This window comes from Arachis ipaensis, chromosome B2, assembly GCF_059453495.1.
Source record: "Arachis ipaensis isolate K30076 ecotype BB chromosome B2, ASM5945349v1, whole genome shotgun sequence".
Lineage (NCBI taxonomy): Eukaryota > Viridiplantae > Streptophyta > Magnoliopsida > Fabales > Fabaceae > Arachis > Arachis ipaensis.
In genome coordinates this window covers 12,508,519-12,524,519 of record NC_142437.1, presented here as the reverse complement: position 1 = coordinate 12,524,519, position 16,001 = coordinate 12,508,519, and the positions used below count along the sequence as shown (strand labels likewise).

Here is a 16,001-nt window from a genome sequence, read left to right as displayed (position 1 = left end):
GTTTGATAAGAAGTAATTTTATTGAGAACTTTTTATTTATTATATCCTCCACATAATTCTAAGTATATATAATAACCAAATAATATACATTAATATAATAAATTAATTATTAAATGGTGATATTTGATAAACATCTTTATAATTTGCTCTTCTTAAATTAAATTTGTATTTCTTGATATGAGTGGCAGAGGTGACAATATCGTGAATGCGAGAAAGTTAAAGGTAAGCGAAAAAAATTATGTAGTCAATACTTTGTTTATATAAAGTTGATAAACTGAAAAACATGTAATAAATAGAATTCCATAATAAATATAAAAAGTTAAAGTTTTAGTCTATTTAGGGCGTGTTTGGATAGGTTTATAAGTGATTTTTTTTAATTTTTAACTTATGAAAAATTGTAGTATTAATGTCTGATACAATTTTTAAAACAAAATTGTAATTTTTTAAAAAACTATTTTGGTGCTTAAGGAGAAGTTAAAAAAATGACTTTTCTCATAATAACAATTTTTTTTATCACTTTTCTCTTAAAATAAGTACTTTTAAAACTAAAAAACTAAATATAAAATAATTTATTTATAAGTTATTTTTAATATAAGTATTTATTATTTAAATTATTTCTTTAAAAATAATTTAATTAAATTGTTTACTCAAACGGAGTATTAGTAATTTTTTATTTCAAATATGAGACTGAGAGAAGATATATTGTATATCATTTTTTTATGAAGGTCATCCCCCCCCCCCCTCTTTCTTTATTAGGTGATGAGTTTTATATATTTATATGACTTTTATTAATGCTAGTTGTTTGTAAAATAAAATGACAGGAAATATAAATAATATATGTTAGCAAAAAAGGTTTTAATATTAAAATTTGTGCATATTATAAAACTAATGTTTGATAAACTATAATTAAGCATTAAAAATAAAAATAATGTAAAAAATATACATATTTAAATTTTATTAGCTAAATACTTATTACTTATTACACAGCAATCAGTGTACTACTGATTTGGTTACTTATTAAATGCATCATAACAACTAATTTATATAACTATATAAGCATCTTTCAATTGTTGTTAATATAGAATTTAAAATGTATTCAAATGACTTAATTAATTTGTACTAATTTTTATTTAATTAAGATTTATTATATGAACCGATTTCGAGTAATATATTTACCACAGTTATAAATATATACATTTATATGAGATAAAAATTTGGTAGCGAATTTCTAAAATTAAAAAAATAAATAAATAAAAAGTCAAATTAAACAAAATTAAAGTAAAGGAGGATAGAATCCTTGATAATGGAGGAGGCATTTCTTGAACTAAGGAGGGCCTGTTGAAGCTACCATATATGGGGTTTATAGTACTATAGCTAGGCACTGTATTAAACAATTCTGTGTGTGTCACAGTGTCAGGATATGAATTAAATTGATGTTAATGTCAGGAAATGCCTGATTGCATTGTTGAGCTAGTCATAGTATATTAAAAATCTCACTGATGAATTATTGGCTGAATTATTTTCCTCACTATTCTCTTATGACTTGCTAAATTCCATTCATCTCATTCTCTCTATAGGTCAGCCTGATCTTCATTCAGGGCTCAATTGAAGGTCATAGTTTTAACATAAATTTGCAATTTTTCCTGTTATATGTACAGTTTCAGCTTTCAGCCACAGAGTAAATTATTATTTATATATTAAAATTAATTATTATATATTTATATATAAATATATATATTATTTCTTATTTTTAATATATATTTTATATTAATAATTAATTTTAGTATACACGTAATATAATTATTTTGTTATATATAATTGAATAGCAAGTGTAATTTATATTAAAATGAAATAGTTATATCAAACCTTTTAGTTACTCTTTTAAAATGAAATACATAAAAATCTTGAGAACTTTAATTTTTACATTGATATTCTTAACAAGCCAAACTCTATGGTTATATTTTTTTTTTTAAATGTCATATAATCATATTCATCAATTATAAATATTTATCTAATATTATTAATGTTCTCTCGTAAGTATTTATCTTTGACTTTTTTAACATTATTCGTAACAATATATATGTATATATTGTTTATAGAGTAGGATAGAGAATAGATTTTTTTTTATTTTTTTTAATACTTAAAAGAATAAAGTGTGATTTTTCACCTTTAATTCTATAAATGAAACTAAAATTAAATAAAAAAGAGAATAATAAAAAATAAAATTTTATATTAGACACTATCTATTTTTTTTTTCACTTGAAAGGATCCACTCCGGTAAGATATATAGTTAGGTGGGTGCACAACTATTATACAATTATTTATTTGTTTATTTATTGCTGACGTGTATTAATTTAATATTATAATTAAATAGGCGTAGGCCAGCATACATATAACTAGGGCCCTTTGAGACGTGAGACAGATGCTTTGCATTGAATAAGATTCTAACCCACCCATTTATTTAATTCGACCATGGTCTAATTAAAAAATCACGCTATTGCAGTGTAAATAAATGATGATATATCTAAATATTCATTTACGGTCAGAAGACATCAATGCTAAAGCCACATGTATCACAACTAACCTAGATTCCTTGAACAGTAATTAACTTATTTAATTTGTTCATTTAAATAAGTATTAAAATTTAAATTTTATTTTATATATATAATAATTTATTAATTAATAATAAATTTTTAAATAAAATTTAAATATAATAAATATATTATAATAATATATTATGTAAGATATATAAATAATATTGATGCAGACTAAAAATATCCATACACAATATTTATACATTTTGTCCTTTATTATAAGGTTCCCTTTCTGTATTTTTGTTTTAATTTCCTTTTAATCTGCAAAGAAAATGAAGTATTTTCGTTCAGTAAAGAAACGTAAAATGTGGTGTATAACCCGGAATCAAATGGGATATCAACCCTTAATTTTATAAATAGTTTATATAAAATAAATTTAAAAAATCGTATGTGAATAATATTCATAATGATAGACCACATCATTTTGTATCTTTTTAAATTTGCATAATGTACCACATTGTCATATACTATACTTTTTACTAAATAAAATTTAATAATTGTATATTAATTTTAATATTTTATTCACGGGTTCGTATCTTAGATTTGTTTATGTTAATTTCCTTTGTTAATTGGAACCAATCACTTACTTGTGCAAAAGATTATATAATAATTTTATGCATATCCTTATATTTAAATTGACAAGAATGGAAATAGTAGTTATTTTCGACTAGATAATTTTAGTTTCAAATTTATTCGAACATATAAAAAAAAATCACAATTATTAAATTGTGGATTTAATTGAGATTTGATGATAGATATATCTTAGTATATATACATGTACTTCCTCTTATCTATTTAAATTTTTGAGATAATTAATTTAATAATATAGCCTGAAAAATTTTATAATTTAATTAAAGTTTAATATTCAATTTTTGTTATTAATTGAAAAAAAATTCAACATTAAAAAATAAAAAATTGTAAAATAGATACAAATCGAATGAAGCTCAAAAACGTGATAAATATATAATTATATTATTCCTATATTCTGGTCTCTTTAATTAATTATTAATTATCATCCCTCTTAATTTGTTGTTCAAATTTATGGATTACCATTGGACTATTGATGGTTGAATAAATATATGAGGTACATGTTTTAGTACTTGATAGGTACATATATACTAAATGCTAGTGTATATATATGGTGGATGATCCGTGACTTGAAGATGTTGCATGCTTTAATTTCATTGTCTCCCCTTTCTCATTTCTTGTTCTTCATGGATTGTGACAGCTCAGGGCCACAAACCTTATTAGATTCTAATATATATATATATATACTTATCATTTGCTCTGCAATTCTATATTAATTGTGTTTCTTTAATCAAAATAGGGTCACTATTTTAGTTTAGTTTATTTCACTTGTATAATTTTTAACCCAATAGAATCATTGTAGAAATTTGATTTTACAAAAAATTTGACTTGTTTAGGAATGTTTAAAAATTTAAACCTATTCTAATTATTCCTATTTATATAGTATTTTTTAAAATAATTAATTTTGTGATAATTAATTTATAATTAATATTTTAGCTGAAAAGTGATTTTAAGATGGTCTATTCTATCTGAAATGTATAATAGTCTATTATATCTAAAATGTGTTAGAATTTTTTTTGGTCTAGTTTGTTAATACAAAAATTAGTCTGGATGATATTATAATTATTTAAAAATTTTATTAGTTAACTATATTGACGGTTAGTTAGTTTTTTGATAGAGAAAATATGATTGTTCACAAAGGATATAATTTGGGTCTCAATTATAATCATCATATCAGACACTGGTTCCATCCTAATTTGATGGTTCAAGAATTAAAAGTTCCAAATTTGGATTAGGAATTATTGGTAATAGCTAGAGGTACGTAAAAACAAAAATTACCTCTGCCTTACTATTTTAAAATTTAATTACTGTGCAATTGTTTTGATTAATTTAAAAAAAAAAAAAAACATAATATGAATTTTGGAATTAGCAATAATTTTTATTAATTTATAGAATAAAAAAATCATTAAAATTAAAATTAACGCACAATAAAAAAGGAGAATAATAGATAATACTCTCTAAAAGAATCTTTTAAATTTGTACCATATTTATTCTTTATATTGGCATAACTTTTTATAATTTACATAAATTTTTTATTCTTGAATTATTTAAAATAAAGAAGGAGAAACAAAAGATGTGGAGTTATATAATAATAAATGCTTAATCCAATTGTTATCTTTTTTTAAAGTTAAGTTGATTTGAATTTGGATTCTCTAAATATTCTCAAAATGATTATTTACTAGACCATTTTTTATTTTATTATTATATATATCACTAAATTTATTTATTGGTGATAATGATTATATTTGTATGTAATATAAATTCTTTCGTTGCATATCATATTATTATATTATGATTAATACATGATTTGTTAAGGAGTAGCTACAGTATCTTTAAAAATAATTATATTTAAAAAAATTATATAAATATTAATATAATATATTTGTAATTGTTGTGAATGATATACTGAACTTATCCATAAAAATTTATTATATTATTCACATATAATTAAGTTGAAATAGAAAATATTTTAGTTCTTAATTAACCCACAGGTATTAAGAAATAATATTTTATTTTTTAATTTTAACACTTTAGTCAATATAATGAATATTATTTGTGTTAAAGTCTTTGTTCGCAAGTAGATTTTAATGACATTATGATTCATATTTATTTTGCGGGCCTGCTACACATACAAGCCTACAAGCAAACAAGTTGGCCCAGCCCAAACAGAAATCACGCGCATGAAGAGAGATAAGATGGCGCGTCAAAATCACGCGCTCAACATTCGAACGGTTACGTATGGCAGACTCTTCCACTTCTTCCACTTCTTCCATTTCTCAAGGCGCTTTCAAAACAACGAAACCCTCTCATTTTCGAGCGAAAATCAAGTTTCAAAATATAGAAATCGTAGTTCGAAAACTGCATCAAAACACCATCAACCTCTCTGTGAAGAATCTGAAGAAAAAACAAACCAAGAATACTCAACGTAAGTCCATTAAAATACTGTATATTTTACTTTTCTTCTACGTCGTTCTTCTAGGGTTTACTATTACTCTTGCTTCTTTGTTACACTGTTCTAAGTTATACATCGTTCTTCTAAGTTCTACGTCGTTCTACATTGTTATTCTAAGTTCTCCTGCTATTTTTGTTGATTTTTGGGGGTTTATTCCGTAGATTCGGGGGTGTAAACTGCTTAACCTTGTAATGTGGCTTGATATTGAAGCATGGTTGAGTGATATCTGACTGATATCTATATGGATGTATCTGAATAATATCTATGGGTGTATCTCACTGTAATCAATGGGTGTATCTTGTTTGACATCTTTGGGTGTATCTGAATAATATCTATGGGTTTATCTCACTGTTATCAATGGGTGTATCTTGCGAATATCTTTGGGTGTATCTGACTCATATATATGCGTGTATCTTACTGTTATCAATGGATGTATCTTTTTGTTATCAATGGGTGTATCTGAGTCATATATATATGGGTGTATATTACTGATATCTTTGGGTGTATTTTTAGTTTCAGAGAAAATGGCAGCAAGAAACCAAACTAAAGACCTTAAATGTGCCACACATCTCCTGAATGATAAGTTCAGAAACATGACTGAGGAGAAGAAGGCGATTGTGAGGGATCTTGGATTCGGTGGGTTGATGCACATCCCACCACTGAGGGTGGATCACCAACTCTTAAGGGAGCTGGCAAACAACTTCAAACTTGGGGAGAACAAACTGAAGACAGGATATGGTTCTTTCCAAATAACCCCAAAAAAAATAGGTGATGCGCTTGGCATCAATGCAACAGGTAATTAGCTCAAAATTATAGATGAATATTAAGTTGTTGCTTGGGTGTATATTAACCTGATGCTTGGGTGTATTTGAACCGACTTGGATGCTTTGTTGTCTTCCTTTTTGTAGGAGATCTATTTCCTGAGAAAGTTGACTATAAGAAACTTTCTGATGATGACAAAATAATTTATAGAAGATTCCAGGGTAAGACCCTCAAAAGTCTTACCGATGAAATGATGGAAATCGGCGTTGGCAACGAAGAGGAACGCCTGATGTTCAAGAGGATATTCATCCTCTACATACAGATGGCGTTCCTTTTGCCAACGACGATAAACAAAATATCGCCCGTGCACCTGGTCCCAATTTTTAAGATGGACGGCATAGAGGAGAGAAACTGGGGGGCATGTTTTGACCTTCATGATCAAGGGCATAACAGACTATCAAGAGAAGAAGAAGAAGGCAATCAATGGCTGCCTCTTCGCCCTGATGATAATCTACTTTCATCTTTCAAAAAACAAAGGCAAGAACAGTGTTGAAAGACCACCAAAGCCATGGATTGCTAACTGGACTAAGGAGCAGTTGGTGGAAAGAATGAATGCAGAGAGAGAGGAAATTTTGGTGAGTAATCATAATAAGTTGGTGTATTTTATTTACCCGAATGGTGCTAACTAAAATATCTCATGTTTCAGGGGATTGTGAAGTTGGCAGAGACAAGAGAAAAAATGAGAAAAAAAGAAAAAAAAGAAAAAAAATAAGAAATAAAAAAAAACAAAAAAAAGGAAGGCGAGCCCAACATCGTCTTCGGACACAGAAACTACTGACAGTGACACTTCTACCTCTGAGTCTGAGGCTCAAGAAGACTCAGAGGATTCGGGAAGAAAACACCCCGGCAAAAAGGGGAAAAAGTAAGTACCATACTTGGGTGTAATTTCTTTTTCGGTTTGGGTGTATTTTGTTTGTCCACGTTGGGTGTATGTAGCTTATTAAGCAGGGTGTGTTTCGTTTGCTGCGTTGGGTGTATATTGTATATTTAGTTGGGTGTATCTCGTGAATTCATTTGGGTGTATTTTTAGTATGTTCTAAATGACAATTGTTTGCCTTCCAGAATGGACTCAAGAAAAAGAAAGCAGAGGCAAGAGGAGTCAGATTCTGACTCAGAATCTGAATCTGAACCAAGTGATGAGTAATGTCCTGAAATTATTACTCCTTTCTTTTGGCTTCTTTATAAAGATTTTGTGTATTAACTGAAGTGTCTTTTATTGACTTATAGGAGCGAAGAATCATCACCTGGGAAGAAGGAGAAGAAAAAGAAAAAAACAAAAATAACTCCAAAAAAGTAAGCAATTCTTTGGATAAAATTCTGTGATAAAATTAATTTTTTATTTCTGATTGGTACTGTTTTTTTTTTCCACCCAGAACACCACAAAAAAAGAAAAAAGTTGTTGTGGAGGATTCACCTCCTGAAGAAGATCAATACTTTGACGGGTACAGTACCTCGTAAGCTATACTACGGTCTATCATCATAATTATTTTTGTTAACGTCTTATTTTATGAATGTAGTGAGAGATATGAAATATCGAGTGACGAACTTGATGAATGGCTAGGGGAAAACGTTCATAAATCTGCTGCAGAGGGGTATGTCTTGCTGGGCTGTGTATTTGAGATTTTGGTGTCTTTTGTTTGCTAATAACTGTATCTTGTTTCGCAGGGACAACCAAGCTGACCTGCGATCGACAGAAGGTCGCTATGTGTCCTCTGAAACGTAAGAAGCTTTATTATTTAATAAAATCTTGTTATCATGATTTGGATGTATTCTGTGAAACAATTTGGGTGTATTTTGTGGATCAAGTTGGGTGTATCTTGTTTACTAAGTTGGATGTATATTTCGGTTGAATAACATGAAATCTGTTTAGACTACCGGCTGTGAACTTGGGAAGTGATGATCCTTCCTCTCAAGCACGCACAGAACAGAGTAGTGTAAACCAGCCGTCTCAGAGCATGTAATTTCTCTTTCAAATAACCGTTACTTTTGTTCTTCTAATAACTTCTACTTCTAATTCTGTATATATTTTTTTTAGAAAAAAAAGCCCTTTATTATTTTATTCAAGAAAAAAAAGGCAGAAAAAAAAAGCAAAAACTGCAATTATGTAAGTTCTCAAAAAACAAAGCCCATCTTCTTTTTGAATTGTTCGGGTGTCTTTTTTGACCTTCTTTGGGTGTATTTTAGGTTGACTCCGAATGATTCCAATATGATGGTTGTTAGGGAACAAACGCCGTCGGAAGCGCTTGCAATGTGAGTTTTCCAAGAATATTTCAACCTTATAACCTTATTATTTTCAAATACGTTGTTAACCTTTCATTTTTATTCTTGTTTAGAGTCCCGATCCAGTTTTTTGTGCCGGCATCCCAGCAAACAACCACTGACGCAGATTCCGAACCAACCCCTATGCTACAGATTGAAGGGGCTAGAGAAACGTAAGAAAATAATATTGGGTGTATATTTATTTAGAGTTTGGGTGTATATTTGATAACAGTTTGGGTGTATATTCTTCCTGATTAATTTTGTGTAACTGTGCAGCACTCCTGAAACCCCCAAACAACTTCAAGAAACAACACCCAAGCTTCCCCCAGCTCCAACAAAAATGTAAGTTCATTAGACTAGAATCAATCTTTGCTTATCGTCCGTATATTCTTATTCTTACTCTTATTCTTATACATAATGATGCAGTCATCCAGACGCAGAGGACGCTGCTGCCCTGTTGATGATGGCACGGACAGCAACCTATGTTCCTAAAACAGATCCGGGGATGCCATCATTCAGCCTCGGATTGACAGATTCAAGCCAGGAGGGGGCGTCGACGCAGGAGACAGAAAGGGAAAAATCTCCAGAAACTGCAACTATGCTAGAACAATTGGACAGTTTGGTCCAAAAGTTAGCAAGCAGTGCGTCAAAGGGAAAAGACGAAAGTCCACAAATTCAGAGGGAGACTGGGGGAGAAAGTTCTGCAAAGTTTGAAACTCCTGGGGGAATAAATCAAATTCCGGATGATATGAAACAAAAGTGCTACATCTGGGGGACGAGACTGAAGGAAGACGCAGGTGGCAATACTAACGAGTATGAGGAGATGTGCACTCTGATTGGCCAAGGAGAATACATTTTGATCAGAATGCACCTTGCATCCCTCCAGGCAAAAAGTGATATAGAATCTCAGGTAATTTTAGACTAACATTAATGTTTTTACACCAAAGTCAACTGCGACGTTTATTAATGTAAAATTGATTTCGGCATATATTTCTAGATTGTATCTGCCATCTGCCTCATCCTAAACCAGAAAAATGAAAAGAGGTTTCAGGAACAAATATACTGTCTCCCCCCTGATATTGTGGTAAGTGTTACTTCTATGAACTTTGGGTGTATTTTATGCTTTGATTTGGGTGTATTTTGTGCTTTGATTTGGGTGTATGTTGTGTATTTTCGGTTTTTCATTTCTTGTATCGCAATTCTTGCAGAGCATGGCACTTTCGGATCACCCAAGGGGGGAATTCATATCCCCGAAAACGAACAAAGAATTCAGGGTGGAAGCCTACCCGAGTTTCATTGAATTCATAGATAGAAAAAAATTAAGTTCGCATCCATATGTAAGTTTTCGTTTCGTAAATTTGTTAGTACGCTTATTCACTTATATGCCAAATAAAATAACAGACTGTTGAAATGTGGCAATCCTTCAGATTTTTGCTCCTGTTTGCCACTCGGGACATTGGTGGTTATGGCTGATAAATACAACAAAGCGGAAATGTCAAATACTTGACCCGCTACACAAAAAAGCTCCAAGCGATGAGAGAAAGGACATTAATAAATTCACTGTAAGTTGCCTCTGTCTTCTTTACTTTAATAGATAGGTCTATTTTGAAGGTTGAGTTGGGTGTATATTCCATATTCAGTTGGGTGTATCTTGTCCATTCATTCGGGTGTATTACTGATTTGTTTTGGTATTTAAGGGATATGTATTTTCAAGATTGATAACATATGCCGGCGGGAAACCTCTCGAGAAAGGCGAGAAGGAGAAGGAAATTAAAGCCTCATATGTTAAAATTTCAGGCCAAAAAACAAGGTATAAATTTGTGACTCTGAACATTAAACTTTCCTAAATGAGATTTGTAATTTATTTTCTTCGTTTTCAGCTATGACTGCGCTATCTACGTAATGAAGTGGCTTGAGTTAATAGAGCCGGAAAACATTAAAAAAGGGAAGTATGAATGGGATAATTGGACACAGGTAACTGTCTTTAGAACTATATAACTCTGTATTACTTTACTGAATTAATATTTCTGTTTAAACATAACATACTTTTTAATTGTAGGAGGAGGTGGACCACTATAGAGTGGAGTATGCTTCCCGGATACTATTCAGTGAGATGAATACACAGAGAGATCGGGCAATTAGAGAGAGTAGTGCTATAAGGCTGTCGAAGCCATCCTCTGTATTATTGAGTCCGTTTTGTCAGATTAATTCTGCTGATATAGAAACTGGGTAGTTTGTAAATTGAACAAATGATGTAAATATTTGCCATTTATCAACAACTTCTATTCCATGTATATTTTTTCCCATAGTTAAACTATCTGTGCTGGTAAACTGTCTGTGATGTATTCAAAAACTGTATTACAGGTGGTAAAACATAAAGCAAAAAATCAAGGCATACGCATATTATAAACTGTTACACCCAAAGCAAGTCTAATAATACACCCGAGGTTGAATAAAATATACACCAAATTGTCTGTGCTGTATTCAAAATGAATGAATTACATGTACTAAAATATGAAAAAAAAACATCAACTGAAATATACGCCCATAACCTGTGAATTTTTACAGCTTTTGTTCTATATGTATCTATATATGTGTCTATATGTAAATTGTCAATTAACAAAAATACACCCAAAAGTAACAGTGATTTTACACCCATACTCTTTATAACTATACACCCAAAGCGTTATCCCCTGCTGCTGGTACCCTGAACTGATAATTTATAACTTGTCCCTGATATTGGCTGCAACTTGAATGCGCCACTGATGCAGCATCAAACAGGTTTATCTGAATATAACACTCACGCATTAGCTAAACTATTAACTAGAAAAATAAACTCAATCGCCACAAATTTAAAGAACATTACATTTACCTCGCTTAAAACTTTCGTCTTCTTCTTCTTTGTGGCATTTGCAATCTGTTTCTCCAGCTTTGAACCTAGCCTGTTTTTTGGACGTCCTCTTGTTCGAATCCTTGGCGGGCTTTGAAGCTCGTTAACGGATTCCAAGTTGGCGTCTTCGTGGGATAAAGAAGATGTCCCCTTTCTTTTGCCTTTTAGTGCTTCCATCTCGGCCATGACGTTATCGTACGCACTGTGCAGAATTGCAGTCAGCTCCTCCGATTCGGAGGCAAATTCGCAAATATTTTGCGAACGAAAAACCAATTGGTCGAACCTCTTGCTTCTTGGCTCCATTAGTGGCTCGTCGTGGCTGCTCTTGATGTGTGTGTGTTGCCTCTTTACCTTCTTGCTCCATCGTTCCAGTATGTATCTAGGGGACACTTGGCTTACTTGTTCGAAGCTTAACACGCTTAGTGCGTGACGGCACAGTATCCCTCTCGACTCGAATAATAAGCATTGGCATTTTACCTCGGCTGCAACTGAGTCATAGGTAACCGCGAACTTGTCGAATATTGAGCTGGAAACTTGTTCTGCGACTTCGTATACTGAATAGCCTAGAGCGGAATTCTTTAATCTGGTGATGCAATTCGCCTTTCCTCTGAATTGGGCTTGGACTTCCCTAAACTTTGCGTGAGTGTACGCATCTTGAAACTGAGCTTCGATGGAGGATTTGGTTGCACACGGTATGACCGTATGAAAATCTGCAGCATCTGATTCTCTCTCTGCTTGCTCCCTGCTTCCGAGGCAATTATCGTACTGTTTGACGAACTGAATGAGCGAGCTGTTCCGGGTGATGTACTTGTTAAAAAATGAATGCATGCTCTCGCTCCTTTGTGTGCTTCTCATCCCTGCCCAGAAGTGGTGGTCCAGATAGATAGGAACCCATATGTGACGGTCTTCGTACAGATCTGCATAATACACCCAAACACACACAGTAAAATACACCCGAGAGATCGTACAATTTACACCTCTGCTGCAGATTTTAAAAACACATTACCTGAAAGCCACTTGTTGTCCGCAAGACCAAAATTCACCAGAAAATCGTTCCAATTCCTATCGAATAAGTCTTTGCTGTGAGAGTTCCAAACAACATGGCTCATTTGTTGTTCGATATCGGCATGTCCCTTGTACCCGTTTAATTTGCTTGGAATCTTCTTCATGATGTGCCAAATACACCAGCGGTGAACTGTTGTTGGCATACAGGCCTCTAGAGCCCTTTTCATTGATGCGCACTAATCAGTGAGAAAACCTTTCGGAGCGTTTCCTCCCATGCAACGAAGCCAGCATTGAAATAACCATTTGAATGAATCAATTTCTTCGTTCTTCATCAAAGAGCATCCGAGAAGTGTTGACTGACCGTGGTGATTCACCCCGACAAAAGAACCACAGACCAAATTATACCTGAAACGAATTATCATGGTCCAGAATGCAAAATCATTAGGTACACCCCAACAAATGCTTCGAATACACCCAATGAAACGGCCAATATACACCTCTGCTGCGGATTCGTAAAAATAAATTAATTTAGCATCATAAACAGGGACATTTTGTTACCTGTTTGTATTGTAGGTGGTGTCGAATGAAATGACGTCTCCGAAATACTCAAAGGCGGCTCTGCTTCTTGCGTCGGCCCAAAAAGCCAGCTTAATCGATTGATCCTCCTCGAGTTCGAGCTCAAAAAAGAAATTCGGATTCTTCTCTTTCATTCTTAAGAAATATTTCCCGAATTCCTTTGCATCTTCTTGTTCGGAAACATTCCGCACTTCCCTGGTAATGTAATTCCTCACGTCCTTTTCGATAAAATTTAACTCGCGGTGACCCCCGGCAGCCGCAACAAATGATTGGTAGGTTTTGCTTGGTCTGATACCGGCCTCGTCGTTATTCTCTATCGTACGACGAATGGACATGCTTAGTTCCCTGTGCTGTTTGAGCATCTCTGCTTTGCTTGGACAGCAGGGGTGTGAATGATCCAGCACAACCTTTGAAATGATCCAAGCACCGACATCCTTCAATGTGTGTATATAAATTCTTGCAGGACAGTTTAAACCGGCTGTCGGATTGGTCTTCTCGGTTGGAGATATTTTAGATTTCCATTTTCCCTCTCTGCTACATGTAATCAGTTGATTCTTAATCTCGTTTCCCTTCCTATTTGTGCACCGAACTCTTGTAGAGAAACCTGCAGCCTTGGCGTAGTTCCTGTAAAATTTTCCGGCATCTTCAAGGGTCGTAAAGGTCATTCCAACCTTCGGAACAAGCTCGTCATCAACAACCGAGAGAGGCTGCACAATACACCGTGTCAGAACTGTGAATACACCCATAGATATGATACAAATACACCCAATCATGTCTAATATGATACACCCGAACCGAAACAACTCAACTACAGAATGACCTTTAAAGCCATAAACTGTCAATACACAGGCTGCAGAATACACCATATCAAAAACTAAAAACACACCCAATCATGTCTGATATAATACACCTGAACAACAACAACTCAATTAAAAATAACAAAAAACCAGTAAAGTGTATATACACCCACACTTATAGCTAAAATACACCCAAAGAAGAATTGATCTACACCCGAGCGTCTGCTATAAATTCCAGGTAATTAAACAATGTTCAGCAATTTTTAAACTACACAATGCTATACAAATTACTGTAAATCAAACCTCAGGAACTTCGTTAGATTCAAATTCATAATCCACATCGCCTGGATTCAGCACAAAATCTGAGCTTGAAGGATCCATTATCTTCAAAACGAGTTCGAACTTTGATTTCAGAAAACAACAAATCAAAAGAGAAAACGAAGCTCGAGTTGCAGAGAGAGAAAAAGATAACGTAAACGAAGAACATACCAGTGAGAAAAGAAGAGGAAAAGATCGATGGAGAAGAATGAGGGAAGACGCGTGAGAAGAAGAACAACCAAATCTCAAAATAACGAAAACGAAGAAGGAAACAAATATTTTAAATTTGGAAGTTAGATATACGCGGCATATTATATAGCGCGTGTAATCAACGTACGTGGAGGAGCGCGTATTTTAAATTTATTGTTTAATAAACTTGTAAAGCATACAAGCCCTAATGGCTTGTATGCAGAGCTTTTCCGTTTATTTTGATGTGTCTATGTAAAGTGGAGTAATGTTATCATGATTTATTATTTTCAGTAGTAATGATACTGAAACTGTATATGAAGTTTATTTTTTAAGTGGTGACAACTATAAGGAGTGGAAAGATAAAGTTCTCTTTCAGTTAGAATATGCAGACCTTGATTATACTCTTTATAGGGAAGAGCCTCCGGCACCACTAATGCTAATACTCGAGTCGAAGTAGCATTATATGAACGGTGGGAGAAATCTAACCGTTTAGCTATGATATTCATTAAGTCTCGTATCTTAGCTAGTATTCGTGGTTCAATTCCAATGTCAAGGATTACATGAAGGCTATTAATGAATAGTTTGAGTCTTTTAGTAAGGCACTTGCAAGCATATGAATGGCACAAATTGTCACCCATAAGACTTATCGACATAACGGGTGTGCGTGAGCACATCATGAGGTTGAGATCTTTGACTCATTTTTTGTGCATCTTATTCTAAATTTTCTTCCTGTCCAATACGAACCATTTAAGATTTCTTATAACACACAAAAGAAAAAGTGGTCTATTAATGAATTATTCGTGATGTGTGTAAAAGAGGAAGGAAGGCTAGTTCCAAAACTTGGTGAAAGTGCACTGTTGGTAACAAATGAGGATGATAAAAAATAAGCTCATAAGAAGAAAAGAAAAGGTAGTACATCCCATCTTATGAAGAAAGAAAGTGTACTGTGTTTCTTTTACAAAAAGAAAGGACACATGAAGAAGGAGTGCCCAAACTTTAAGGTTTAATACCAATTGATGGTTATCAGTAGTTAAGAGAATAGGGGTTGAATCTTGACCTCATTTTTATTTTACTTTTAACTTTGAGTTCAGTTGAGATACTTTGAGTAAAAAATAGGAGAGACTATGATTTTGTCTCTTAACGCAATAGGAGCCCAAATAGAGATACGTGCAAGGTGTGTTATGAAGAAGTGTTGCTGAATAGTAGAATCAGGAGATATTTTAGTTTTGTCTCCTATAATGTAGAACTAGAAACAGAGAAGAAAAAGGATAAAGACACACATATGTATCTTGGTTCAGCTACTCAGTGCAATGTAGCCTACATCCAGTCTCCATCACAATAGTGATAGAGTTTCACTATCTTTTAACAAAATTATATTCACCGATTTTTTCTAGGATTCTAACCAATCCTATATGAGACAAATCTAGTTTCTAACCTAAATTAGACTTGACTAAGTTCAACAACAAAGTGCTAACCCAACTTGTAAGAGAATCTCCTTAGAATCATGACAA

The 16,001-nt window shown here is 32.7% G+C and overlaps 2 protein-coding genes across 2 annotated transcripts; both read left to right on the top strand.

Moving 5' to 3' along the window:
* The first annotated feature begins 5,284 nt into the window (after positions 1–5,284).
* Positions 5,285–7,318, top strand: LOC107628188 (uncharacterized). The gene is made up of 4 exons (XM_088504840.1): positions 5,285–5,607; positions 6,148–6,429; positions 6,543–7,031; positions 7,103–7,318. The coding sequence occupies exons 1-3, from the start codon at positions 5,421–5,423 to the stop codon at positions 6,947–6,949; spliced, it is 876 nt and encodes a 291-aa protein (XP_088360966.1). The 5' UTR covers positions 5,285–5,420; the 3' UTR covers positions 6,950–7,031; positions 7,103–7,318.
* A 201-nt stretch (positions 7,319–7,519) lies between these two features.
* On the top strand, positions 7,520–11,029 carry LOC148573057 (uncharacterized). The gene is made up of 16 exons (XM_088504839.1): positions 7,520–7,596; positions 7,684–7,749; positions 7,830–7,898; positions 7,974–8,048; positions 8,122–8,175; positions 8,327–8,413; positions 8,641–8,706; positions 8,790–8,888; positions 8,992–9,057; positions 9,142–9,625; positions 9,713–9,799; positions 9,924–10,052; positions 10,143–10,277; positions 10,413–10,525; positions 10,596–10,689; positions 10,775–11,029. Exons 1-16 carry the CDS (start codon positions 7,520–7,522, stop codon positions 10,946–10,948), a joined length of 1,875 nt encoding a protein of 624 aa, XP_088360965.1. The 3' UTR covers positions 10,949–11,029.
* The last annotated feature ends 4,972 nt before the right edge of the window (positions 11,030–16,001 follow it).

Bases quoted from the DNA above. Each gene is read 5' to 3' on its own strand.
- LOC107628188 (XM_088504840.1), top strand. From the start codon at position 5,421: ATGGCAGACTCTTCCACTTCTTCCACTTCTTCCATTTCTCAAGGCGCT. The intron at 5,608-6,147 runs GTAAGTCCATTA...GTGTATTTTTAG, and splicing joins ACAAACCAAGAATACTCAAC to TTTCAGAGAAAATGGCAGCA. The intron at 6,430-6,542 runs GTAATTAGCTCA...TCCTTTTTGTAG, and splicing joins GCTTGGCATCAATGCAACAG to GAGATCTATTTCCTGAGAAA.
- LOC148573057 (XM_088504839.1), top strand. From the start codon at position 7,520: ATGGACTCAAGAAAAAGAAAGCAGAGGCAAGAGGAGTCAGATTCTGAC. The intron at 7,750-7,829 runs GTAAGCAATTCT...TTTTCCACCCAG, and splicing joins ACAAAAATAACTCCAAAAAA to AACACCACAAAAAAAGAAAA. The intron at 10,690-10,774 runs GTAACTGTCTTT...TTTTAATTGTAG, and splicing joins AATGGGATAATTGGACACAG to GAGGAGGTGGACCACTATAG.